The 25,169-nt window shown below is 36.9% G+C and overlaps 4 protein-coding genes and 1 pseudogene across 5 annotated transcripts; 3 read left to right on the top strand and 2 right to left on the bottom strand.

Moving 5' to 3' along the window:
• Positions 1–90: 90 nt before the first annotated feature.
• On the top strand, positions 91–3,436 carry LOC147290297 (serine/threonine protein phosphatase 2A 57 kDa regulatory subunit B' beta isoform-like). Its single transcript, XM_086237650.1, has 2 exons — positions 91–1,400; positions 2,918–3,436. The coding sequence occupies exons 1-2, from the start codon at positions 339–341 to the stop codon at positions 3,242–3,244; spliced, it is 1,389 nt and encodes a 462-aa protein (XP_086093776.1). The 5' UTR covers positions 91–338; the 3' UTR covers positions 3,245–3,436.
• A 677-nt stretch (positions 3,437–4,113) lies between these two features.
• On the bottom strand, positions 4,114–9,151 carry LOC147290298 (Pectin lyase-like superfamily protein). Its single transcript, XM_086237649.1, has 4 exons — positions 8,438–9,151; positions 7,219–8,113; positions 6,356–6,561; positions 4,114–4,598 (listed from the first exon to the last, which is right to left on the bottom strand). The coding sequence occupies exons 1-4, from the start codon at positions 8,572–8,574 to the stop codon at positions 4,337–4,339; spliced, it is 1,500 nt and encodes a 499-aa protein (XP_086093775.1). The 5' UTR covers positions 8,575–9,151; the 3' UTR covers positions 4,114–4,336.
• A 1,279-nt stretch (positions 9,152–10,430) lies between these two features.
• Positions 10,431–12,120, bottom strand: LOC147290299 (presenilin-like protein At2g29900 pseudogene; annotated as a pseudogene).
• Positions 12,121–17,113: 4,993 nt separating this feature from the next.
• Positions 17,114–20,214, top strand: LOC147290300 (Shugoshin C terminus). Of its 2 annotated transcripts, none has more exons than XM_086238067.1 (13): positions 17,114–17,240; positions 17,790–17,971; positions 18,066–18,103; positions 18,196–18,304; positions 18,405–18,428; positions 18,527–18,595; positions 18,678–18,719; positions 18,825–18,924; positions 19,005–19,062; positions 19,157–19,243; positions 19,335–19,421; positions 19,513–19,599; positions 19,698–20,214. In XM_086238067.1, the coding sequence occupies exons 1-13, from the start codon at positions 17,195–17,197 to the stop codon at positions 19,969–19,971; spliced, it is 1,203 nt and encodes a 400-aa protein (XP_086094193.1). In that variant the 5' UTR covers positions 17,114–17,194; the 3' UTR covers positions 19,972–20,214. The 2 variants fall into 2 exon arrangements, with proteins under 2 accessions (XP_086094193.1, XP_086094194.1); XM_086238068.1 differs by having other exon boundaries at positions 19,710–20,214.
• Positions 20,215–23,907: 3,693 nt separating this feature from the next.
• On the top strand, positions 23,908–25,169 carry LOC147290301 (uncharacterized). The gene is made up of 2 exons (XM_086238196.1): positions 23,908–24,040; positions 24,138–25,169. Exons 1-2 carry the CDS (start codon positions 23,966–23,968, stop codon positions 24,867–24,869), a joined length of 807 nt encoding a protein of 268 aa, XP_086094322.1. The 5' UTR covers positions 23,908–23,965; the 3' UTR covers positions 24,870–25,169.

The raw sequence follows: 25,169 nt of genomic DNA on the forward strand, positions 1-25,169 counted from the left end.
TGGATCCATTGAGGAAAAAAAACTACTAAAAAGAAACAAAGAGAGTTTTAACTGAAAATCAAAAACTTTCCATTTCTGGTCAGCCTTGCTTCCCCAGTTCCCCAAAAGGGCCATAACTACTTTGTCAATTACCCACAAACACAGAACCCCTCTGAAAACTTTTCTCATGCTCACTGTAATTTTCCCTCCTCCCAAACACCCAATGATCTCCACACTCCAACTATCATCTCCCAATCCCTATCCTCACTTCAAAAACCCAACTTTCCCCTCTATTCCCGTTTCCTAGGGCTTCTTTATTCGTCCCCAAACCTCATACAAACCCCCCCCCCCCAAAAAAAATGCTCACCAAAATCATAAAACGCGGCCACCGCAAATCCTTCAAACCCGACCCCACTACCGATTTCGAATTCGGACCACCCGACCCACAATCCGCCGTCACTCTCCCCCCTTGGAATCCGATGGAATCCCTCCCTCTACTCCAAAACGTCGCCGTTTCGGACCGCCCGTCCCTCTTCCTCCGCAAACTCCAAGTCTGCTCGTTCCTCTGCGACTTCTCCGACCCTCTCAAATGCGTGCGAGAGAAGGAGCTCAAGCGCCAAACCCTAATGGAGCTTGTGGACCTGATCGACTCCGGTTCGTGCAAGCTCACCGTTCCAATGCAAGACTCGCTCGTCCGCATGGTCTCGGTCAACATCTTTCGGTGCCTGCCGCCGGCGGTCTCCGACTCCGGCGAGCCCGACGAGGACGAGCCCTACCAGGAACCCTCCTGGCCCCACTTGCAAATCGTCTACGAGCTCCTCTTGAGGTACATTGCTTCTAATGACACTGATGCCAAATTGGCCAAGCGTTACATTGATCATATCTTTGTGTTGAGGTTAATGGAGTTGTTCGACTCCGAAGACCCTCGTGAGCGCGAGTATTTGAAAACCCTTTTGCATAGAATTTATGGCAAGTTCATGGTGCATAGACCTTTTATTAGGAAGGCCATGAATAATGTGTTCTATAGGTTTATATTTGAGACCCAGAGGCATTGTGGGATTGGAGAGTTGTTGGAAATTCTAGGGAGTATAATTAATGGTTTCGCGTTGCCCATGAAAGAGGAGCATAAGCTGTTCCTCGTGAGGGCGCTTATTCCACTGCACAAACCCAAGTGCATATCGGCGTACCATCACCAGTTGGCCTATTGTATTATACAGTTTGTGGACAAGGATTGTAAGTTGGCGGAGTCGGTGATCAAGGGGTTGTTGAAGTATTGGCCGCTCACCAATTGTCAGAAGGAGGTGCTGTTTCTCGCTGAGTTAGAAGAGGTTTTGGAGGCTACTCCGGCTGCAGAGTTTCACAGATGTATGCTTCCGCTTTTTAGACAGATCGGACGCTGCCTTAATAGCCCTCATTTCCAGGTGAGTGCAAAAGACACTGTTGTATACAAGTAGCCTGTTAGCTACCATTTGCTTATTTGTGCATTTATAAGACATCTTTTATCTTTAGTTGAGAGTTTGCAGAATTGGATGCTCATCTTATAATCTTATTGCTTTCTTCTGTAATCTTTGGATCATTATTCTTTAGAAAAGTGAATTATATGATGACAGTAATGATTAGTTTGTTACATCAGACAAAGATGAAATAAGTTAATAAGTTGATAGAGAATTCCCTACTTATTGTATAATGACTAATGAACCTAATGATTACTATTACTTTGAGGGTTTTCTTTCCCCTTCCATTGGTGCTGCAAGACTGCTTGAACTTAATTGGTGAATCTATCTAAGTGGGATTTTGTAAAAGAATATATAGCTAATTATGTAGCCAATACCTTTGACCTGCATGTCATTCCGAGTTGGTCTGAATGCTTGATGTGCAACCATATCTCTTAAAAGTGTTGAAATTGCTTATGTTATGCCTGTGCCACCCTTTTGGACAATAGATTTCAGGTAAAGGTCAATATTGACACCTATATCCCATTTTCTGTTTAAAATATTCATGAAACTTCTAATATCCCTCAAAAGGTCTGCTGCATATATTGTCAGGCTTGTTTGGTCTGTTACCTATAACACTCAGAATTTGTCATGACACGTGTAGAAATCCTATCTGTTATTTGGGTACTAATAGTTATGAGTATTCTACACAACTGGTGTGGCATTATGGGTATAATATATATGAGTAATGCTGGACTTCCTAAGAGTTCTACAAAGTTTCTTTCACGTCCTGATAAGAAGTGATAACCATGCTACTGTTAGTAAATCTGGTTTGTTCATTAGAGATTATTTGAAGTAGTCTTAAATGCTTAAATGTCTCTCCATATGGTTAGTTTGTAAAGAGAAAATCCTCTATTTTTAGTTTGCCTCCATCTTGAAGTCCAGTGTGTAAGACTGGTAAATGAACAGACCAATGCCGATAGGTCGTGTGAGCTGTTATTTTTTCCCCTTGTCATCATAGTACTTATGTTTGAATCAGGTGAACTCTTGTCCACAAATAGGGTTAGGCACAGGTTAGCCACTAAATAGTCTGGCTTAACCAGGCAACTGTTCCTGAACTTGGTCCATTCAGTGTAATTTAACCATGAAAATTATGCTTTTTCAGCCTGGCAGTGCCTCTACCTCACATTTTTCTCCCTGCTTTAGGGGATACAGTTATGGTGTTGCTATATTACTGCTCATTCTGCTGTTGGGATGAGTTGGTACATGCATCTTTCTTGCCATCACACAACAAAATAACTTCTTAGCTATGGTTAACAGCTTAATGAAGATGTGTTTTAGGCCTCTCCCTAACAATTTAACTGTTTTTTTTCTTTGAAAAAAAAAATAATTTGGGACTTTTTCTATTATGCATAGAGCTGTCTGACATTCGGGGGCAGTCTAACCCACATGTATGTGTTTGTTGTTTGACTATTCAAGTGTTTCTGATATAAAGATGTTTGCAGGTTGCTGAACGAGCTCTTTACTTGTGGAACAGTGAGCACATTGTAAATTTAATTGCTCAGAACCGGAACGTGATATTACCAGTAATCTTTGAAGCATTAGAGAAGAACACGCAAAGTCACTGGAACCAGGGTATCCATGGGCTGACAGCAAATGTGCGAAGGATGTTCCAGGAAATGGACGCTGAATTGTTTGAAGAGTGCCAGGAGCAATACTTAGAGAAAGAAACCAGGGCCAGAGAATTGAAAGAGCAGCGGGAATTGACTTGGAAAAGAATAGAAGCAGTGGCAGCAACTGCCGGGACAGATGATATGGTTTTGGTTAATTAATTAGATATAGGACAGAAATAATTCAATTTTTGTACTTAGATGGCTTTTCTTTTTCCCCAAACTTGTTCCAATATTGAATTCTTATCAAGGCTATAATTAACTTGGAAAGGAGAAAAATATACATATTGTAACAAGGTTTAATGAATGTCATGGCTGATTGTGAATGCTTGCTTAGATTTTGCCATTGTTTTCCATTATTTCCCGAAAGGGAAAAGCTGTGAGCATACTTTCTTTCATCTGTATTCATTACTTAGCGATAGTGTTTGTTTTCTTCATCAAACTACTTGGTGATATTTTGGTCCAATTACAAACTTATGAATGTCTTTGGACGAATTTGTTATTGATTAACCTATATGGCTAAAAGTATCAAATGCTAGAGTTTTGCGAGAAAATTGGGAGTCTCTCTTTCAGGCTCTCCGAGAAGAGAACATTTTCAGAAAACTACAGGGTTACATCAACTTTCCCAGAAAACTATAGGGTGACCTCAGCTTTCCTATTAACCTACACACTTGTTTCTTCTTTTACCTTGTTTTTCTAGACAAGATGGGAGGCCACTTGCACTAATCACTAATGTGTGCACAAGGCACCCAAAGAAAGCACGTTACATTTGGCAATTTTTCTACATGGAGAGACATGCCATGTTAAAACTACACTATTATTACTCAATGAAAAGAAATCAAAATCAACGAAAATGTTTGCTACAGAAAAAGCAAAAAGAGAAGCCTCTGACTTTGACATGCCATCCGAAATGAATGCCATCTCAGCTGAGCCAACCATATCCTATCCTTTGTGATCTTCTCCACAATCTTTTCCTTTTGATTTCTTTTGTAACATGTCTACATTAGCCTACCCAAAACTCATCCAATTAACACAGCCAATACATAGGCTTCAAAAGTCAACATAACTCCAAATCACTTCACATGAATAAGTGTGGAAAACCCATAAAAGCTATCATCTTAAGCACCAAAAACCTACGATAATAATATAGATAATATAAAGCATGTGGGGGGGGCGCCAACCAAGCAATCAAACTAATTGAGAAAAAATTTCCCCCTTTCTTTATCTAATTAATAATGATATTTTCTTTGAATTCTATAATAATGTTGATAATAAGGGTAATGATAATAGAGCACCATTGGTGGTAACGAACAAAACAAAAATAATTAGAAGAGACAAGAAGATTGCATTTGAAGATGATGGAGAGCTCCTTGGTGGAGCACCGTTCCCAAATATCATTCCAAAATAATCGCCGTCACCGCCGCTGGACCCTCCACTGCCAGTGTTGGTTGTGCCACCGCTGCTGGTCCCACCACCGCTGAATCCCGGGTATGATACGCTCCTACTACTGCTGTCCCTACACCATGACAATGCAGTTTAAACAACCAACATAAATAAGTAAATTAATTACAAAAAGACATGAATGATGACTTATGGCTTAGCAGAAGAATCCGCGCAAATAATGGAACTAAAAAAAATTTGCAATCTTTTTTAAGAGTTTTGGGTACAAAAGGCCAAGCCCATGACGTCCCCCATACATGAACAAGAGCTTGTTTTGAACAGTCATCCATGCGCATGAGAACGACTGTTGTTAGCATTCATTGATTAGCAAATTTTTGAATGAAAATTTGGGAAAAGGAGTTGGTCTCACATGGGATAAGTGGGGCCTGTGGGATGAGCTCTACAGCCTCTACTTATTTTGGAAAACCTTTTCACAAATTGTTAAGAGTATTGGCAAAAACAATCCAAGGAAAAGTGAGATGTGAAATTTACTGAAATTTGACAGAATGAGAAGCAATCTTCTCTGAAAGTTGTTTGAGAACTTATTTTTTCTCATGAGAACCAATGCATAGTTTGAAAAGAAGACGTATAGCTCTTAGGAACTTCCACTTAAATGCACTAAATTAACTAAAACTTACTTTCTTGGAAAAAAAAAAAGTCAAAACTCTCTTATATCCAAATTCACCTACTGTAAATTACCTCCACCCATAAGTGGGTATTTACAAAAGGACTGCTTTTCAAAATAGTAAATGTAAAAGGTCGACTGAAAATACTGAATGGACAAAAGGGTCAGAAGACTCAGAACTCAGAATATAGGTATAGGTCTCTCAGTGAAGCCCTTGGTAGTTGATCCAATGCATGGGCAAGTTGTCCATGTTTAGTAGTAATATCAGATCAGAAGTGGGCCCAAACTTGTGAAAAATTGTATAAAGGGCCCCACACTTACTGGCTGAAAAGCAAATGAAAGAATATAACTGAGTCACCTTTCCCAATGCAAACACACCAATCCATGACCTGGGGACTGTGATGGGTCTCCTACAATACAAGCAAGCCCAAAAACAGAAGCCCCACTCGCAACTTTTGTATTGTTGAACCTTTCTCTTTACACACACATGCACTTCTTGCATCTCAACCTTCAGATGGGGACACACCTACCCTCAGTTTTTGACAATGTTACACCAGTCTCACAGTCTCCCAAGGGCAAATTTGATATTCAGGGTAAAAATCCCATAACAGAACTAAGGTCTTCAGCTATCATTTTTCACACCATTGAGGTTTAAAATAAGGTGGTCTAAAATGGTCTCAAGGGGGTCAAACCCACATGAAATCTAGAAAGAATCAAATGCCAAAAACAAGGGGTGGGTGGGATATACTTCCAACTAATCCAAGGTCATAAAGTGTAATTAATTAAAAAAAAAAATGGCCTTGGCCAAGCAGAGCACTGTAAAGACAAGGACTAGACAACTGTAAGGCTGCAATGTCAGCACCTAGATTCCCAACGCCCGCATGATCACGTGCACCCATAAAAACCCATTATATATATAATTATTTTTTTGGGTAGATTAAAAAACCAACCATATTAACCACACTAATTTAGTAATTTACTTGCTATTTTACCTTTCTACTGCTCAAATCCCAAACTCAGATTTATAAAAGCCAGCGAGTCAGCAACAAAGTATGGACCATGGAATGCACTGTGCATGGGTATTATTAGTCTTTCAAAACAAAACTTTTTTGGAAAGGCCTAAGATGCCCTCGTAATGACAGTTAAGGTGACAGGTAATACAGTTGAAAATAGTAGTAGGAGTAGGGTGTACAGGATGTGTGTGTTACCTGGGGTCACCGAAGACGCCGGCGTTGAGGGTGAGGCGATCGATGAGTCCAACGGACTTGGGCTCAATGCTGGAGGCCTTGGCGTACTGAGTGCTCATGCCCGCCCCCGAGGGTACGAAAAATGCTCCATTTACCATTATGTCCCCCTCCGTCCTCCAATTCCAACCTGACCAATCCCCCTCGTTCGTGTCCACGCGCTTCGTCACCTACGTAATTCACACGCGCACATAACAACGGTCATCTTTATATCGTGCCAAAAAATACAGCTACAAATGCTGACTGTCAAGTCTGTCATGCACTAATGTCGCTGTCGAGCTCTATACTCGATGCCTTTTCCATTCAACCAATTTTTCAAGGTAAGTAGCCTTTTCATGGGAATATTACAAAAACATCCATCCATGTATGACACATTTTGCACTTTTATCTTATGTGGCACCAAGCGGCCCATCTCTTTAGGACCAAAATGCCCTCAGAAAAATTCCCTCCAAAACATGAAGACCAAAATATCCTTAGAAAAACTTGTTTAGCTGAATGAGAATTTCTGTGGAGTAAAGTCTGACCGAAAAAATTTGGGTAAAGTAGAGGTCATAGTTAGAAGGGTGTTTTTGTAATGATCCCATCCCCAAATCAGTGTTCCCATTTGACATGGAAGCGCGTGAAATTTATAAATCCCACGCGCCACCCATGCAAGTGGGATAAATGCAACCCATCATCCAAGGACCCCATTCAGACAGAAGTCAAAGAAGCTACTCGGGAAGCAAAATATTATGAAACAATCATTTCACTTTTTCCAGCTTTTTTTTCACGTAAAATAATAAAAAAATGTAAATTAAAAATTGACGAAATTACAAAATTACAATTACCTCCTTGGCGTTCTGGTCCGTAGGCGCAGTGTAGCGGTTGCCCTGACTATTAATGGTGGGATTGGCACTACCGCCGATGGCATACATCTCCCATTGCGTGAAATCGTTGTTGACCACGTGTATGTACCCGCGTCTGCACCGCGGCATACGCTGCACCAGCGCCACACCGAAGTGGTTGAAAGCAATCGTCACCTGCATTCCCGAGTCCGGCAAGTACTTGTCGTCGTGACCCAGAAGCATGACTTCGTCGTGGTGCGCAAAGTAGTTGTTCGAAATCGTGATCCCAGTGGACCCCATTATAGCGTCGATGAGCCCGTCCGTACACGAGTAAAGAGAACAATGGTCGATCCAGATTTTGCGAGCGCCGAAGAGCGAGATGCCGTCGCCGTCCGATTTGCCACGCCAGCCGACGTGGGTGGGGCTGGAGGCGATGTTAGTATTACCTGCGGGTTTGCAGTCGTGGACGTGGATGTTGTGGATGATGATGTTGGAGACATACTGGAGAGTTATGCACCCACCGCCGGTGACGTGGACGTTGACGCCTCTGCCGTCGATGGTCTTGAAGCTGTTGACGATGAGCTCGACCTTGAGCTTGATGGTCATGTCGGCAGAGAAGACGATCCAGAGTGGCTCGGTCTGGATTACGGCGTGGCGGAGCGTTCCCGGAACCGGGTTCGCCGGGTCGCGGTCCGAGGAGTCGGTGACGATGTAGATCTGACCGCCTTTGCCGCCCATGGCGTCTTGACCGAACCCAATGCCGCAGTCGGCGAGCTTTTGGCGGTTTTTCGCCCAGTCGCCGTCGCAGCGCCAGCAGTCGTCGATTGGGTTGCCGATTGGGCACTGCTGGTCGTGGAGGGTCAGCATTTCGCGCCTGGATATAGAGGCATTGACTCTCCTGCAAAGAACAACAAAAACAGAGTGCTCTGTTTGGTTAGAGGGAAAATGTGAGGTGCCCAGATGGGGTTTTTTGCTGTTACAGACCAAAATGGTTGATTAAACCAGAAATAAAGACCCCTGAGCTGATTTAAAAGAAAACCCAGTTGGAATTTTTTTGTATAGTGGTTTAAAAACAGAGTGGCCCAGAGCATTAACACTAGAATGTGAAAGACCCAGACAGGGATTTCAGCTGCTTAGGACCTACTGATGGAAAATTTGGGAGCAACCCTTTTTGTAAAAACACAAAATGAGCAAAACCCAGATGGGATTTTGGGGGCCTTACCTCTGTACTTCTTGAGCAACAGCTTCAGGGTTGGGGTGTTGGTGAGGAAGGGTGAGATTGAGGTTGGGGGTGGCTTTGGTGAGGGGAGAGAGAGAGCTCAAGAGCCAAATTAAGAGAATGCAGGTGGTAGGAAGCATCCTTGAAGGAGCAATAATGGTGAAGGACAAGGGTATTTGTTGTTGCTGCTGCTGCTGATGTCTTTATGCTTCTTCTGTATAAAGGACTCTTCTTTGAGATGTCTTGCTCTTGAATGCCCAGTGTGTAACAACTTAGGAAGCTGCAAATTTGGGGAAATGTGATGTAGGTTTATATAATAAACAAATATTAGAATAAGAAAACTGCAATAAAATAATTGGGGGAATGTGTTGCTTTTTGGCTAGGGTTTGGGGGGGTTTTGTAGAGAAAGGAAGAGATTGGGGTGGCTTGGCTGCGGTTGGGTGTGACAGGGACACCCATGGCTATGGAGGTCATGAGGAGTAGGAGAGAGAATGAATATCTCTCTAGTTCTCCCTTGCATACACTTTCAGTCACTCACATTCTTACCTTGTTTGCTAATCTAGGGATAGAGGGAAGAAAAGAAAAACCTAAAAGGTAAAAATTGAGAGAGAGATAGACAAGAGGGTGAGCTAAGCTTATCCAAAATGCTAAAAGCCCCTTCTTTTCTTGTTCTCTAAAACTAGATTTTCTTTTTTGCCTGTGGATTAAGATTCTTTGCTGAAAGGTATGAATGTTCTTATTCCTACTTATAAATTTATAACCTCCTCTTCCTCCTCCTCCTCCTCGAGTGTGGATAACATCTCTTTTCGCTTTTGGTGTGATAACAAAAAAAAAAAATTTTTTTAAGATTGAAGGTTAGAAGTTGATCAAAGATTGCAGCTTTCAGTAAAATTTGTTTGGTCAAGTGAAAACGAGGCGCCATAAAGCGCCCTTTTCCTAGTAGAAAAGACACAAAGAGTAGTAGGGTCACCAAAAACAGATAAAAAAATAGTTTCACCAAAAACAGAGTACCTCTTTCTTGTATACCAACAAAAAAAAAAACCTCTTCCACAAGGGTTTGAATTCGCTGACTATGAGTAAAGCCTCTCCATCTTCATTGGCTAGAAAAATTTATGTGATCAATTTTATTGGGACTAAGAATGATGTCTCCTAGGGTTGGGGAGTGACATTTATATAGAAGAATGTACGACCTTATTTGGACTAAAATTCTAGTAGAGATTTTGGAGATCTAGACATATATTGATTTCTTGATTCCTAAAAATTTTTTGTCATTAGGATTTTTTTTCTTGCAAATATCTAAGATATGAGTGTTTATGAACCCATATCGAATCTTGGTCGATCAAGCCTTACTCATAATGTCATATTAACATATAACTTGTTTTATTTGGGTTTTCTTACACTACCACAAAGTTGAGTCATTCCTCTTATCTAACAGTGGTATACCTGTGCAGGATAATTTTGTCTAACTTTAATTTTTAATTTGTTAATATACATCTCTTTTTTTCCGTTCAATGTTACTTAAAAGAAAATGGGTACGGGTCCTATATAGAATGGATTACAGGTTTAATGATGGCAAACCAAGCTCATGCTGTAAATAATAATATAAGCTTAATTAGTCTCATCTAATAGTACCATATAATAAAATTTAACCAAACAAAATGTTATCCTAAGTAATATGATGTAGGACTACACGGCAAAGATTAGACAATCTGAAAACACATGCTGCAGAGGTTGAATCTTGGAATATTTGGCATATGAAATATTGGACAGTATTTAACTGGATCCTATACACAACACCTTGGATAGATGTTTGTAAGTGGATAGATGTTTGTAATCTAATTTATTATAACCATATACCTTCTTTTCTTTTTTTCTTTTTGCATGTTCTAAAAATTTAATTTATGAATTTACTTAATTGATTAAAAGGAAAAACAACTGACAACCTTTACACACTCTATTAACTCCGACAAAAAAATAAAATAAAAACACACCCCCTTCACTGATTGGCTTTCACATTAGAGTTTGACTCGGAATTTCTATTCTCGCCCAAACCAGAATTTATATTTTCATTGGAATGAGACCCATTATTCGAATTCTCATTTCTCCTCTCTCTCCAAACCCTCCTGTGACCCGCAGCACCCCTGGAATCATGAGAAGTCACTGGCCTAGCCTCATAAACCAAAGCAGGTATATCTTCATCCCTAGATATTGCAAGCTCTACCAAAAGCCTTGATGGCCCAACAGGCAACATAACTGCAGCAACATCATACAATGCCATGGCAACCAATAACACCCAAGTAGTCCATTCAGGCAATTTTGTAAACCGATAAGCAACCAGCATTCCAATAACAACCAAATATCCTTGTGTCACAAAAATTGCCATTTTTGACATGAACATCGCCAACAGCAAAATTAACAAAACCAAGAGAAATGTGATACAATCAATGGGAACACTAAAATCCTGAATCAGAAACAGGGCAATTTCACCGCCCATAAAGCCCAAAACAGTAAAAGCAGAGAAATCCATGCACGCTTTCAAGAACTTAGTGCATCTAACATAGAAAAGGACCAAAACGAATGTGACAACAGCCACAGACACAAGGGAGTTCAAAAGGGCACCTACGAATTTGTCCCAGGAAGAGTCTGAGCTAGTCTCACTGTAGGCCATTGAGGTGGTGCTGCGCTGGGAAGAGAGAGAGAGAGAGTGTGTGAGAGAGAGAGGAGGATGGTGCTGGAAAAATTGTAGGGTATAACCGATGTACCGTCACGTAGTATAACCAATCCAATGTGTAAGGGTATTATTGGACGATGTGTTTATATTAGTAAGGTATAGTATTAATAACATCCACTCATATCATAACACATAGACTAGTTATATCACGTGTCAATATATCGGTTATACAAAATAATTTCTCGCTGCGCTGGGAGGAGAGAGAGAGAGAGAGAGAGAGAGAGAGAGAGAGAGAGAGAGAGGTTGAGAGGGGAGGGTGGTGTGGGAGGGAGCTGGGTCGGTCGGGTGAAGCGGTGTGTTTTTTTTTTTTTTTGTATGAGTTGATGGTTTTTTTGAAATTGATGAAATATGAATATTATGATAATTGAAAAGAGTGTGTATATGATAAAATTTAATTATCAAAAAAAGTATTAGGGTGTAAAATAGAGTTAATTATATTTACATCTCATGAGGTTTATCGTCTTTTCACATTAACTCCCTGAGGTTTCAACAATTACACATACACCATAGGGGTTTCAAAACTATTACATATAACCCCCTATAGTGAGATGAAAAATGATGAGAAATTATGCAAAAATGCATGCTAAGGGGTTAAATGGCCTAATAAGATTACTCAAGGTGTAAGGTTCAACCTCAATACAAATATTTTCTTTTTGGTATTTATTTTTTTCTCTTGTAGGAGATTATATGCAATAGTTTTGAAATTTTAGGGAGTGTATGTGTAATTTTTAAAACCCCAAAAGGTGTATATGAAAAGACGATACATTTTAAGAAGTGTAAGTGTAATTAACTCGTGTAAATAAAAAAAGTAATAAAATGATATGCAAAAAAAAAAAAGTGTGGAAATAGTAGCACTTATGATTAATTATCACATTGTCCTATATATGTAAAATTATCCATGTTTATGTTGTTATATATATATATATATATATATATATATATATACGCTTACCATTATTAATAGGACCGACCTTCCCTGAACACTCGGTGCATTATTAATTATGACTGTTTGTTAATGCAATTTGCACCTTCAAATACATAGAGATTAAAGGTCGGTAGATTGATTCTCTTTATTCTTTTTTTTATTAAGGAGAATATATCTTACTAGAAACCATTCATTAATATACTGTTTTTTAATTGCAGTTCATTAAATAAATTTGTTCTCACATAAATAGTTAGCTGTTGGCCATTATATTATGCTGCGACTTGTGAGGAGCCCAAAGGAGTCATATATTAATGTGCAAAAATATGATAATATATATAATGCCAAATAAAGAAATAAGGATAGCGATCATAACATGAGCAGCTCAGCCACCAACATCACAATTATAGCTTGCTAATAGCTCCACCTGGACGTGACCTGGATGCTCAAAGAATACAGTTCATTTTCTTAATTTAGACATATATATATATATATATATAAATAAGCAGATTCGATTAAGTGCGGACGTGCAAACATAAAAATGTGTTACCGAGCGCTCGACAATGATTTTTTAAAACAGACGAGTGATGCAGATGTTAATTGTTTCCTCCATCAAGTTTTGAGAGTATATTTCAATAGGTTCACCTCATTGATCCCCTCATAGGGTATAGAATGAGCTTAATAAATACATTATGTTACGGTTAATCTGAAACTAAACCATAGCATAAAACACTAACAAACCAGTCACCGAACATTCGGTGTCAGGTGCAAACGTCCGCATGAGCCTATATATATAAGTATCTATATGTACACCCAAGAGTTTTAGCTCAAACATGACCGATGATTATAAGGAGATGATTATAAGGATATGACTGTTTATTTACTTAATTACATATTATGCGAGTTTAGGTAATATACATAAAGGGTCAAGATTCTATTTTTATGATTTGGCTCAAATCTTTAAAATCTAAGACCGATTTCGAGTTCACATAACATTAGAATGAGCCTATATAGAATCAAGAATTTTAGCTCAAAAGACAATAAGAGTATGCTCAAGAATTTCAACTCAAGCCACGTAGGTCGGAAGAGACGAATAAAAGTTCAAGTTTTAGATTCAAGGGATCAATGTAATAAGAAAAATAAAATACCTATATATATCCATACAAAACCGTTAAACTTTAATAAATTTAATTCGATATTATCCAATATTGGAGAATTTAGGACCTTTGGGCAAATGTTTTTACAACCAGCAACTGTAATAACTAATTATATCTATCATTAACAACAATTAGTTTGTTAGTAGGAAATGCGAAAAGCATGCAGCAATATTGTTACTATTAATACTTTTGTTGTTGTAAACTTGTAATTATAAGTTAATATTAGTTTTCGGGAGAGTCAAGTTGTGGGCGTTGCATTAAAGTTGTGTTTGAACCACGATAAGGACTAGGCAGCGTAGCCTAAATGAATGTATGATTGTCCCAAAAAAAGCCATCTTTGAAATTTTTTTTTTTCTCCCCCACCAAGCAAATCAAATAATTTTATTTTCCGTCATAATCCCATAAAAAAGGCATAAGAATATTATAGGAAGATTGATATTTTTTTTTTTTATTAATGATGAAAAATTGATCTTTGTTCAAATAAACCGGCTGTAAGCTAGGGTGACATTAAATAAATAAAAATATAAATGTAAGTGGAATCCTATAAGATTATGAAGAGAAATTATTGTTATTTTATATATGGTTCGTTTTGAGGTTTTTATTATCGTTTAATAAAAACGATGGAAACATTTTCTCATTAAACAATTTGACATAATATATGATTTGAATGTCGGATAATCAATATGAACAAGAACAATATAGCTAAGAACATAACATTTATCTAGCAACAAAAATATGCTACAAGATATGTATGAAAATATGAAAGTAGTGGAGATGGAAATAATTAGACATATTATCTATTTTCCAAGGTATAAGTGCTTTTGGTGATCACTTATGACACATATTTCTTTATAAAGAGGGAATAAAAAAATCTAAATAGATCAAAGAAAATCTACTTTTTATTTTCTACTTATACAAACACTCACATGAACAATTATTCGTGATAAATGCTGTTCATGTTGTTCTATTGTGAGTCTCAGATACTTATGGCTTGTTTGGAGCTAATTTTGTAAGAAACGTTTTTACTTAATTAATAATATTTTTTATTGGTAGTACTTTATTAGAAGGACATAAATTTGTTTATATCAAACTTGCAAAATTAATATTTCTTATAAATGCACCTGTGCTTCGTGAGGAAGCACCTCTTAAAAACACTAATATATCACTTGTGTAACCCTTAAAACACTTTTTAACTGCATGTATCAAATTCTTACCAAATATACTTAGGAGTGTCCCCAATTCAAATTTTAAAAGAGTTTAATGAATTTTAAAATCTATAAAATCCATCAAAATTCAAAAAAATTGGGTGAAATTATCATGAAATTTGTTATGTGTAAAAAATGCATTCAAATCCATTAAAAATTTTTACTTAATGAAATTCATAACTTTTTGAGAACATCTAGATTTCATTGAAATCTATTAAAATCTGAGTTATGAACACCTAAATTTTATTAGAATCTATTAAAATCTAAGTTGAAAATTAACACCTAAATTTTAGTACACTTTTAAAATTCAATAAAATCTAAGTCGAAAAACTCCCTTTTTTAATTTGGATTATGCTTAAAAGCTTTTAAGAATTTCAAAAGCGCCGTCAAAACATAATGACATCAATAAAGTTATTAAAGGTTACATCAATACTCGCAAGTAGTCAGTATGTTGACAACTTGCCATGCATTATTGATTCATATGACAATGCAATCACGTTCAAATTTATTATAAACGTCTCGTAGTCATTGTAACCCAGTAGTCTAACAATAAGTTCATTATTGACAATTAAAATATAACCCTATCTGTACGAAAAAAAAATGCAGTCATGTTTGAAAAAAAAACAGAAAAAAAAATTGTAACCTTAATACCTAGTTACCTACGGATATGTTGATAATTTGATAATTAATAATAATCTATTTGCAGATATGTATAGTCCAAAGATCTTAGAACGTTGAATGAAAATTAAATTTTATCCAAGGATCCATAAAAATTAAGACTTTTTTTTTGGCCAGGCATAAAGCTTAAGTCAATATTAGTAAAAGAAATCAAAATTAGAAGGAGAGATTAGCAAGGTACAAATCCATTTCCCTTGGATGGAAATATGATTATTAACCAACTGACTATCATCATCAAACATAGTTTTAGAATTATGAGAGATTGTTGTGAGAAAAACTAAATTTGAAAATTAATTTCAAGATGGGTGTAGAGAATAGAAAGGAGAAATGCAATATGTGGGTTTGGGATACAATGTGAAAATGATCTCTTGATACGTACTCCAACTTAATAGACAAATAATATGTATTGTATGAGATTATGAATGCAATTTGGGTTTAATAATGAAAGATAAATGCAATTTGTGGGTTTGGGATAAAGATTGTACAAGTTGTGCTTAATCTACATTTGTATTTGTCTTGTTAGGAAGAAAAGGTACGATCCATTGTGTTGAGATAGAGAAAGTTGAAGAAAATTAGGCGGGTTTGCATGCTTTGCAATTTTGCATGACTCGAAAGTTTTCACATGAAAGGAGATAACAAAGTGCTTTTCAAGCCGCAAAGTACAATGACACCAAAAAATCAGATCTAAGTAAAAGAATAAAAAGCTTTTGGCAAATTGATTAATTATATAATTAACTTATTATATAGATGATTAAGCTGTTAAAAAATAAAGAAAGAAGGGAATAGAAACATTTTGTAGCATGACCTCTTGTTGGCTTTTTTGAAGTGGAAAGATTCTAAACCAACGAGGAAAGGAAAGAAATGTATGCTTGGGAATTGGGATATATCATATTTGTTGGGCCCACAAGAATCGAAATTATACTTGTATATATACACCCTTAATTTTGTCCAAGTTGGCCACAAGTCACAAGAGTCAAACTTTGGGTTATAGTTGGATGGCCCACAGTGAAGACTTATACGACCAATCATGTGTCACAGATGCCTTGCCCATTTTCCTCTCATCCCTTGTACCTATTGATGGGACAAGAGGAGTAGAAAAACTTACATATAAGTATATATGTAACATGTATAAACATATTTTTATAATAAATAGCAACGTGAGATATCACGAGATGAGTGTATACATTCGTTAGATTACATGTTGTTACAATTTAATAAAAGTTTTTCTATAGATAAAAATTAACTTATCTACCTACGTGATATATGTTTGTGATAGTCAACCGTAAATGCATATAGATCATAAAATGAGGCTCACAAGTATCAAGGGTGAAAAATAAGTCACTAGTTTGGATGACTACTCTAATCAAACCTTTTACCTACATTTGGGTATCAAGAACCCCATGTGATTAACACAAGGACTTGTTGTTATTACATTTTTGTGAACATTTTAAAGATAAAGACTTGCTTATTCACTTACATTTTATATATTAAGGAAATCGAGTTAACTGTAAATGCATATAAATTCCACAAATAAGTTTCATAAACATTAATTGTGAACAGGAACCCATTCATACTTAGAAGACTCCTAAGCAAATCTTTTACCCACATTTGGGTATTCAAAAAAATCCTCATCAGCTCTCCTCAGATTAGATACAAAACTTTTTAATGAATTTCATATAATACATGATAGATGAGACGACACACGTTTTTTTTTTTTTTTTTGCCTGTTTCCTTTGGGCCGGGTTGGGTCTTAACAGATGAAAATTGAGTTAGGCCCAACCCAATAGGATTTGAGTCCGTCATACCAACCTTAGGTTCGGGCTGTCCTTATTTATTTAAAAGCGGCTGGATTAGCTTCGGAAAGCCGTAGGATTCCCGAGCCTCTGATGACATTTTTATGATTTTACCCTTCCTCGTACTCTTACTTTTTTCCCTCCTTATTCAAATTCCGATAGACACCAACGGCGACGTCTATATCAAATCTCACAGGCAATGAGATTTTAGAGAGAGATAGAGCTAGACATAGAGAGAGAGAGAGAGATTAGGGTTTTAGCTCCGGTTTTCACCATGGATGGTTTGGTCGTTCTTGATTCAGAAAACTGCAGTGCTGGAGGTAAATTTCTCTGATTATTATTTCTTTTTAACAATTTTTTTTTTTTGTTTATATTTCATTTTTGTTGTTTGGGTCCTTTCTAGGTTATTTGAGCTTGATTATCATCTGCTATTCTTTGAATGGTTACATGACTAAGCGTTTGATTTTGTGGTATAACTCCATTTCTTGATTAACAATTATGGTTTGAGGGGGGGTTAGGGTTTTTGACGAATTGCAACTAGGGAATTCTGGAGTTGTTTGGGGTTTATAGGGTTAGGGTTTGTTGAGGTTCTGAAAAAGTTGTTATTGCTATCGAGGTTACTTGGGTTAAGTTTATTTAAAAAATTGCAAAAATTTGTAGGAGTTTGAGATAGACAGCTTTTCCTGCTGTGCTTGATTTCTGGGAAAGTGTGGGAAAATAAATGACTTTTTTTAACATTAACTGGCATAGCTATTTGGAAATTCTTGTCTAATTCTTACTTGGTTTTCTGGGGAGCCAATTTGGGATTGGGATTTTTGTAAGGTTAGGCTTTATTGAAAATTGATTGAGATATTTGGTGTTGTTATCAGAAAACAAAAGAAAAGGAGAGAAAATGGCAAAGGGGTCTGCAATTGGAAAGGCCCCGAGGAAGAGGCTTGCTGATATAAGCAACTTGCAGCAGCAGCAGCAGCAACCTAAACTAGCGATCCAACATGTGAAGCAGCAAATTGATTCACTTACAACTAAAGAGTATGTTGACAATCTACACAAGGTATATTCACAATCGTCTCTCTTTCAAGCTCACATGTCTAAATTATGTTTTGTGATGGTTTAGCTTACTATGGATTTTCTGAATGTGTTCTCAGGAAAATATGATGCTGATGCAACTTCTTGCTGACAGAAAGTATCCTGTGTGGTCTATTTTTTTCATTGTGTAATTACCTCTATTTTGTTCATTGTGTATTTGTGGGTTTTTCTTAACTTTGTTATTGGAAGTAAAATTATTGAATTGAGCAGAGTAGAGTTACAGAACTTGAGAATCAATTTGCAGAAAGTACAGCAACAGAATTTGCAACTTGCCCAAGCAAACAGCCAGATGTTGGCGGTACCTCTTGCATATTTTAGTTGTAAATTGTTTAAATTTTCCAAGACGCCTAGTAATATTATCAACTATTACTAAATTAATTTTCTACTTCATTTTGCAGGAACTCAATTCAGGTAAAGATAGGGTAAGTTAAATTTCTACTCATGATGTCAGAATAGTGTATGCCTGCATTTTTTATGCTATAATAACTTGAATTAACAACTATCTCCTGTTTCTTTTCAGCTAAGGGCACTTCAGCATGAACTTGGATGCAAAAATGGCTTGCTCAAGGTGACAAAAATGGAGGCAGAGGTCAGTTTGGCTACTTTTGACTTTGATCAGTAAGGTTATCGGAGTAGACTGTATTGTTGAATTGTAAACCTTTTGTTCCTAGGAGAACGCAAAAAGAGCAAAATGTCATAATATGGCAAATAAGGTACTCGAGTGGATTGCCTATGTTGTTTGTTAATTCAATTTTGAAGGTGTGATTTTTTTTGTTGACCTCTTGTATTCTTTACACATTTCCTTTCACTACTTTAAGGTAGGTTCAACTAAGTGTGTTGAGGCAGGGGAATCCTCGCAAGCAAACAAGGACAGTGGACATTGTAATACCAACAGGAGACGACAATCGAAAAACCCGTGTAAGTAGTAACTTGACATCTCATTTGAATTTTTGGTATCTCCTCAATGTACCAACACTTTTCACATAATTTGCATGCAGCTTTGGGCCCTCCTACTGTTGAAGCAGTCCAAGCTCAAGAAAAGGCTGACAACAAAAGGTTTATTTGTATGTGTTTAATTGCTATATGCAAGTACATGTTTTCAGTTGGTTTTCACTTTATTTACATGTGCTTTATTATGGTTTCCTAATAGATGTTTGAGAAGGCAATCTGCTAGGTTTAAAGCTGAAGAACTGGAAGCAACTGAAGACTTGTTTGAGGTCAAGGATGACAAAAAAAGGTTTATTTGTGTACTTTTAATTGCTTTTAGCAAGTACATGTTTTCAGTGGGTTTTCACTTTACTTATATGTGTTTTATGATTTCCTAATAGACAATTGAGAAGGCAATCTGCAAGGTTTACAACTGAAGAAGTGGAAACCACTGAAGACTTGCTTGAGATCAATGATGACAACAAAAGGTTTACTTATGTGCTTTTAATTGCTTTATGCAAGTACATGTTTTCAATGGGTTTTCACTTTGCTTACATATGTTTTATGGTTTCCTAATAGACGATTGAGAAGGCAATCTGCAAGGTTTAAAACTGAAGAAGTGGAAGCAACTGAAGACTTGCGTGAGATCAATGATGACAACAAAAGGTTTACTTGAGTACTTTTCATTGCTTTATGCAAGTGCATGTTTTCAGTGGTTTTTCACTTACATGTGTTTTATGGTTTCCTAATATTTGATTGAGAAGGCAATCTGCAAGGTTTAAAACTGAAGAAGTGGAAGCAACTGAAGACTTGCTTGAGATCAGTGCTGACAAATTTCCTGTCTCTCCTCAATGTGATGATGTGGTTCATGAAAGCGGTCCAACATGTTCACCAGTGAAAAAAGAGGACGAGGGAAACGCTGCCCTGAGATCTGAAGGTCAAGAATTTCGAAGATCATCTATAAGGCCACTGCGCCGAGCAGCTGAGAAGGTTAAGTCATACAAGGAAATTCCAATTAATGTGAAGATGCGCCAATGAGTCAAGTCATTGTCAAATTAACACCACATTGTTTTGGCAGCAGAGAAAGTGAGCATGCAATTTCCAGTCCTGTTTTTTTGTGCCTTTTTGTATAGTTGTAATAGAAAATTACCTTCTTTCAGGATGCATGCTTCTAACACTTGTAAAGTTTCAAGCTGATTTAATTTCTCTTAATATCGTTAGCAGATGATAGTTAGGAAATCCACAAACTCAACCTGATTTAATTCATTTAGTAGTATTGAAACAAACTAAGCACTATGATATGTTGTATTACTCAGTAAAATTTTTTATGGTCATCTTCTCTCTCTCTCTCTCTTCCCCTCTGTGTCGTCCCTCCCCCCCTTCGGTGGCTGATTTGCTTTGTGAAAGGGGAGGCAATGAGGCATCAATTTTCCTTGGAATTTATTATTAGTATATATTGAGGGGATGCTTGGTTATTGCTAATATGTACTATGGTTTACCATAAAAAGGAGAAACTGAGTGTCAATTTCAGATGACAGGTGAAACAAAGGATGCTGTTTTCGTGAATTTCTTATAGCAACATATCATGGGTGGAGTAAATTGGATGTGTTTCACTTTGAAAGCTTGCGTTTTGAGATTTAATGGCACCAATGGTTCTTTCTTCCTACTGTGCATTTGAATGAGTTTTGAGATATTTTGGGTAGCCCTTCTCATTTTGGGTTATTTTCAGCCTTTCTCAGATAGAATATTGGGAACGTTATGCCTGACCTTCATTGCAGGTGGTATGCATGGTTTAGGCTAAATTTTTATGAATGGTTCTTATGTTGCAAAGAAAGGCATGCACAAATCCAAGCCAGGTGCTAAGCAAGGTAGGTTCTAGGGATTATTGTGAGGGTCTTGACATTATCAATATGACTGATCTGATAATACTTTTGCATTTGGTAATGATATATAGGAACATGCAAGAAAGAGGAGGGAACCAAATGTAATTTTACTTTTTCATTTTTTTCATTGCATACTTGAAGTTATGTTGCAGTTTAAAACAACAGTAAATAACCGCAGCTAGTTTGATTTAGTCTACAAAATCATTTAGATTTGAAGAACCATAGTTGATAATTGACAACTTGAATCAGCAGTGTAAACCATTTATCAGTGAAACAAAAAGGTCTAATCCCTTTTATGTTAAGCACATTATCTCTCTAATTCACTCGATGTGCTGTCATAGTTCTTTTGTGGGTTTTACATACCAAAACTAATATGGGAGTTTCATTGTGTATTGTTTGAAATTCAAAGTTTTATGCATGTAGGTATTATACCTAAGGGTACATATATTTGATGAATTTCATTGTCATTTCCCTCTTTGTTATTTTTTCCCCCACTAATTTCAAGATGGGTATTTGCCAATTGGTCTAAAGATAACATTCTGCAGGTTTCTGACTGAAGCACTAAGATATAATCATTGGAAAGAACTCTTTTCCTTTCATATACAGATCCCAGTGACAATAATCAACAAGAATGACAGGTTCTTTGAGATTAGAATCCAAAACAGTTTATAGATTGGAACCCTTTTCCCATCTCTTCAATTCTTTTTGATATCTATCAACTTTCTATCCCCCTGTAAATAATACACTATTTGTTTATATGTTTTTACTGCAGACTGACCACTCTTTTTAATAAGGTAATGTTTGATGAGATGAGAATCTGAGGGTATGGCCCAGCACCGATCACTCTCTCTCTCACTCAGTGTCTCACATGCAAGAGAGAAGCAAAGTGACAAAAAAGGTCGATTCTTACATCATTTTCATGATCACCCTTTACAACTCCAATCCGCGTTATTGCACGAACGAAATTAGAGAAAAAGAAAGCATAAACAAATGACCAACTTGACAAAAAAAGCTAAGCTTGTTTTGACAACAAACAAGTATGCTTTACATTTGGAATATTGTGACTACTCTTGACTGGATATGCATATTTTAACAGCAAGAATGCTATTTTTAAAAGAGATCATAGAGAAATTGGTTTAAGTAGTTGGGACTTTGTTAGTTTTCACATGTCCTGTTGGTTTTGAGACTTTTGACTAATGTAAAGTTATATTAGAGGTTGTAATTGTAGGAGTTCAAGTTTGCATTTTTTATTTTTATGCCATGTTAAAGTTTGAGCATTTAACCTCTAATTAATTGGTGAAGATATATTTTATTAAGATATAAAATTGAAAAAATCCGGTGTAATATTCTTATATCGGGTTTAATTATAAGTTCAAACCTCATCTTCTTTGATCTCTTTTGTATTAAAAGAAAAAACTAAAATGGTATAAAAAGCAAATTCCAATATTGTGACGTGCCACATTGTAATTGCACAACAGTACCACACCAAGAGCCCACATAATTTTCATATTTTATTTTTGGGTTGAATACTGTATGTGTGCATGTGACTGTGGAGTGAAGCATGGTGCATGAAGAATTTGAAGTTGGTGGACTCATCATGGCATGAAAATGTAGAGGGATCCACACACAAGGCATTGCAGGACAAATTTTCCAATTTATTTAGCACATTTGGAGGCCATTTTCGTTTAAATTTTTTCTGAGGATAAATTTGTTACCCTCAAGGACCCTACCATTATCTTCTCTGCCCAAACTTTTGAAGATTGTTTTTGGGTCCGCTTCCTTCTCTGACTCATCACTCACAGATATGAACGAGAGGAGGAAGACATTGTAGATGGCATGCGGACATTCTCACATGTGCTTCCGAGAAAAATCTCATTTAAATTCTATGACATACAATGACATCAGATATTTTTGCGTCGCAATTTTAGTTTCATTTTCAAAGTTTGAATTTTATTCCTAAAAATGGTACTTAGTACTTATATATTATCACTATCTCAATATTTTTAAGACATTTCATCGAATATTTATTCTTACTTTAAAGTTGAATAGACAAATTGAATTATTGAGACAAATTAATAAAGAATGTTTTGTTGCGTGAGCATAATAGACCCCACTCACTTCTACATAGATCTGTTAGTGGTCATTCCGATAAGAGTTCAATTTTTGTTCTCTTCATCTAAATAAAAAAATCAAATCAAATTTCTGAAGGAAATTAAAACTTAGATCGCATTAGTAATGCAATCAGGATAAAATAATTTATTGGGTGATTATAACAATTAATTTTATGATTAAATTATATATATTTTATCTATATAACGAACACAACCTAATCCACAAAGGATTCTGTATTTTTACAGCCGCAATTTCTTGATTTGGTTACTTTTACCAATAGTAGAATCAAACTTTGAGCAATGGTAGTATCAAATGAAAGATACAATGATACATGCTGCTATAGTTTAATAAACACTATATATATAGAGCCTGCCACATTTTTCTCTATAAGAGTCAAAAAGAACACCTGAGCTAAAACTACGAAAGGAAAAAAGTGTTGCAGATCAAATGGCTTTAATCATTCATCATATATGGCTTTTTCTTTTAGTCTAACCAAAGAAGTTGATCTCCAACATTAAAGTAATGATTAATTATGGCTGGTCTTGTTGTTTAATTCAATAAGGTCCTGTTTAATTTTGGTATTAGTGATCACATTATTGATTATATTTTACACATTAGTGAGTCTCGTATATGTAAAAGATATGATGAACAATGTAGTCAATAAATATAATATGTCTAATTTTACCCGCTTGTATATATGATAAATTAATTAAAAAAAAACCGAATTTCACAAAGAATTCATTTTTGTGAAACCGTCACGTACTCCCATGTGCACGTGCGATCTACGGCTAGCTATAACAAAAAGGTGCCAGCCGAGGAAGAAGACTAGGTCTAAATGCAGATTTCACATTCACTCCTACAAAGTTTAGTCCGTTGTGTACATAGCACTTGGCGCGCAATTTGACCTTCTATAAATGCTTTTGGCCCTCATGTCACATGGATGAGAAGAAAGATAAAGAGAGAGTACTAACAAGGAAATAGAAGCCAAAGTACTCATAAGCAGCTTAAGTACATTAGCCTTAGCCATAGCCTCTGGCATGAGCAACCCTGCAACAAATACAATGGAGGATCAGTGCAGTCCATTTGGTTGGGAATTCTGCTTTCAGGAAGAGGTAAAATTACATTTTCACCCTTTCTGCTTCTAATTGTGGTTGTGCTGCTGTTCTTTAAGAGTAAGGGCATGTCTAATTTTGATCTTGAATTTGGCAGGGAATAGAAGAGTTGAGGCATTCTCTGCTGTACACAACTTTGGAGCTTGAGACAACAATTTTATCAGCAAAGGAGAAGATTGCAAGGAGAGATGAAGACCTTGTTCATCTCCAAGATCTCCTAAGCATAGCCATCAAAGAAAAAGATGAAGTTCAAGCACAATGCCAGAGGCTAATGGACAAACTCATGCTGCAGCAACAACAACAAAAACAGCAACAACAACAACAACAACAACAGCAACAACTACTACTACAAGAAGTTGCTTCACAAAATGAGGAAGAATCAAAAGGCAGTGACTCTGACAAACACTTTGCCTCTTCTTACTCTGATGAAAGCATCATTGCATCTCCAAATGCAGACCCAATTGTGCCACCACCACTACCAGCACTGTCATCATCACCACTGCCACAAGCTGCCTTGAAATTGGCAGCTGAGAGGCCACTACCAGAGAAAGGGAAGCTACTGCAAGCAGTAATCGAAGCCGGGCCGCTCCTGCAGAACCTTCTCCTGGCTGGACCTCTCCCTCAGTGGCAGCACCCACCTCCCCAACTCAAGTCCACTGAGATTCCACCAGTGGCCATCTCTCCTCCAACGCCACATCTTCTACACCAAGACTCCTGCATTAGTACTAATATGAGCTACTTCAGTAACAAGAGAAGTCTCTGTGATCTTGGTAATTCTGATCATTCTTCACCACCCAACACCAAGTACCAAAAGCTTGTTCTCCATTGACCAACCAACACAACACTGTAATGTTGTACTTTTACTTGATTTTCTAAGGCTACCCATCCCTTTCATACTGTCAAACATGCAAAGGTAGCAGCATGAAATGGATGGCTACTATGCATTAGTTGGACTTTTTTCAAACACCACCATCTTAGAAATCAAAATCATTCCTAACTTCTTTAGCATATTGTTGGATCAGATGGAGATAGACTTAAAATCTTCTCTTTCAGCATGTAACCGCTCTAGTTCTGTAGATGATGTGAAATGATCAATGGGAGTTAAATGCTCCAAATTATTTGAGAAGCA

This window comes from Dryas octopetala, chromosome 3, assembly GCF_963921425.1.
Source record: "Dryas octopetala chromosome 3, drDryOcto1.1, whole genome shotgun sequence".
NCBI classification, from domain to species: domain Eukaryota; kingdom Viridiplantae; phylum Streptophyta; class Magnoliopsida; order Rosales; family Rosaceae; genus Dryas; species Dryas octopetala.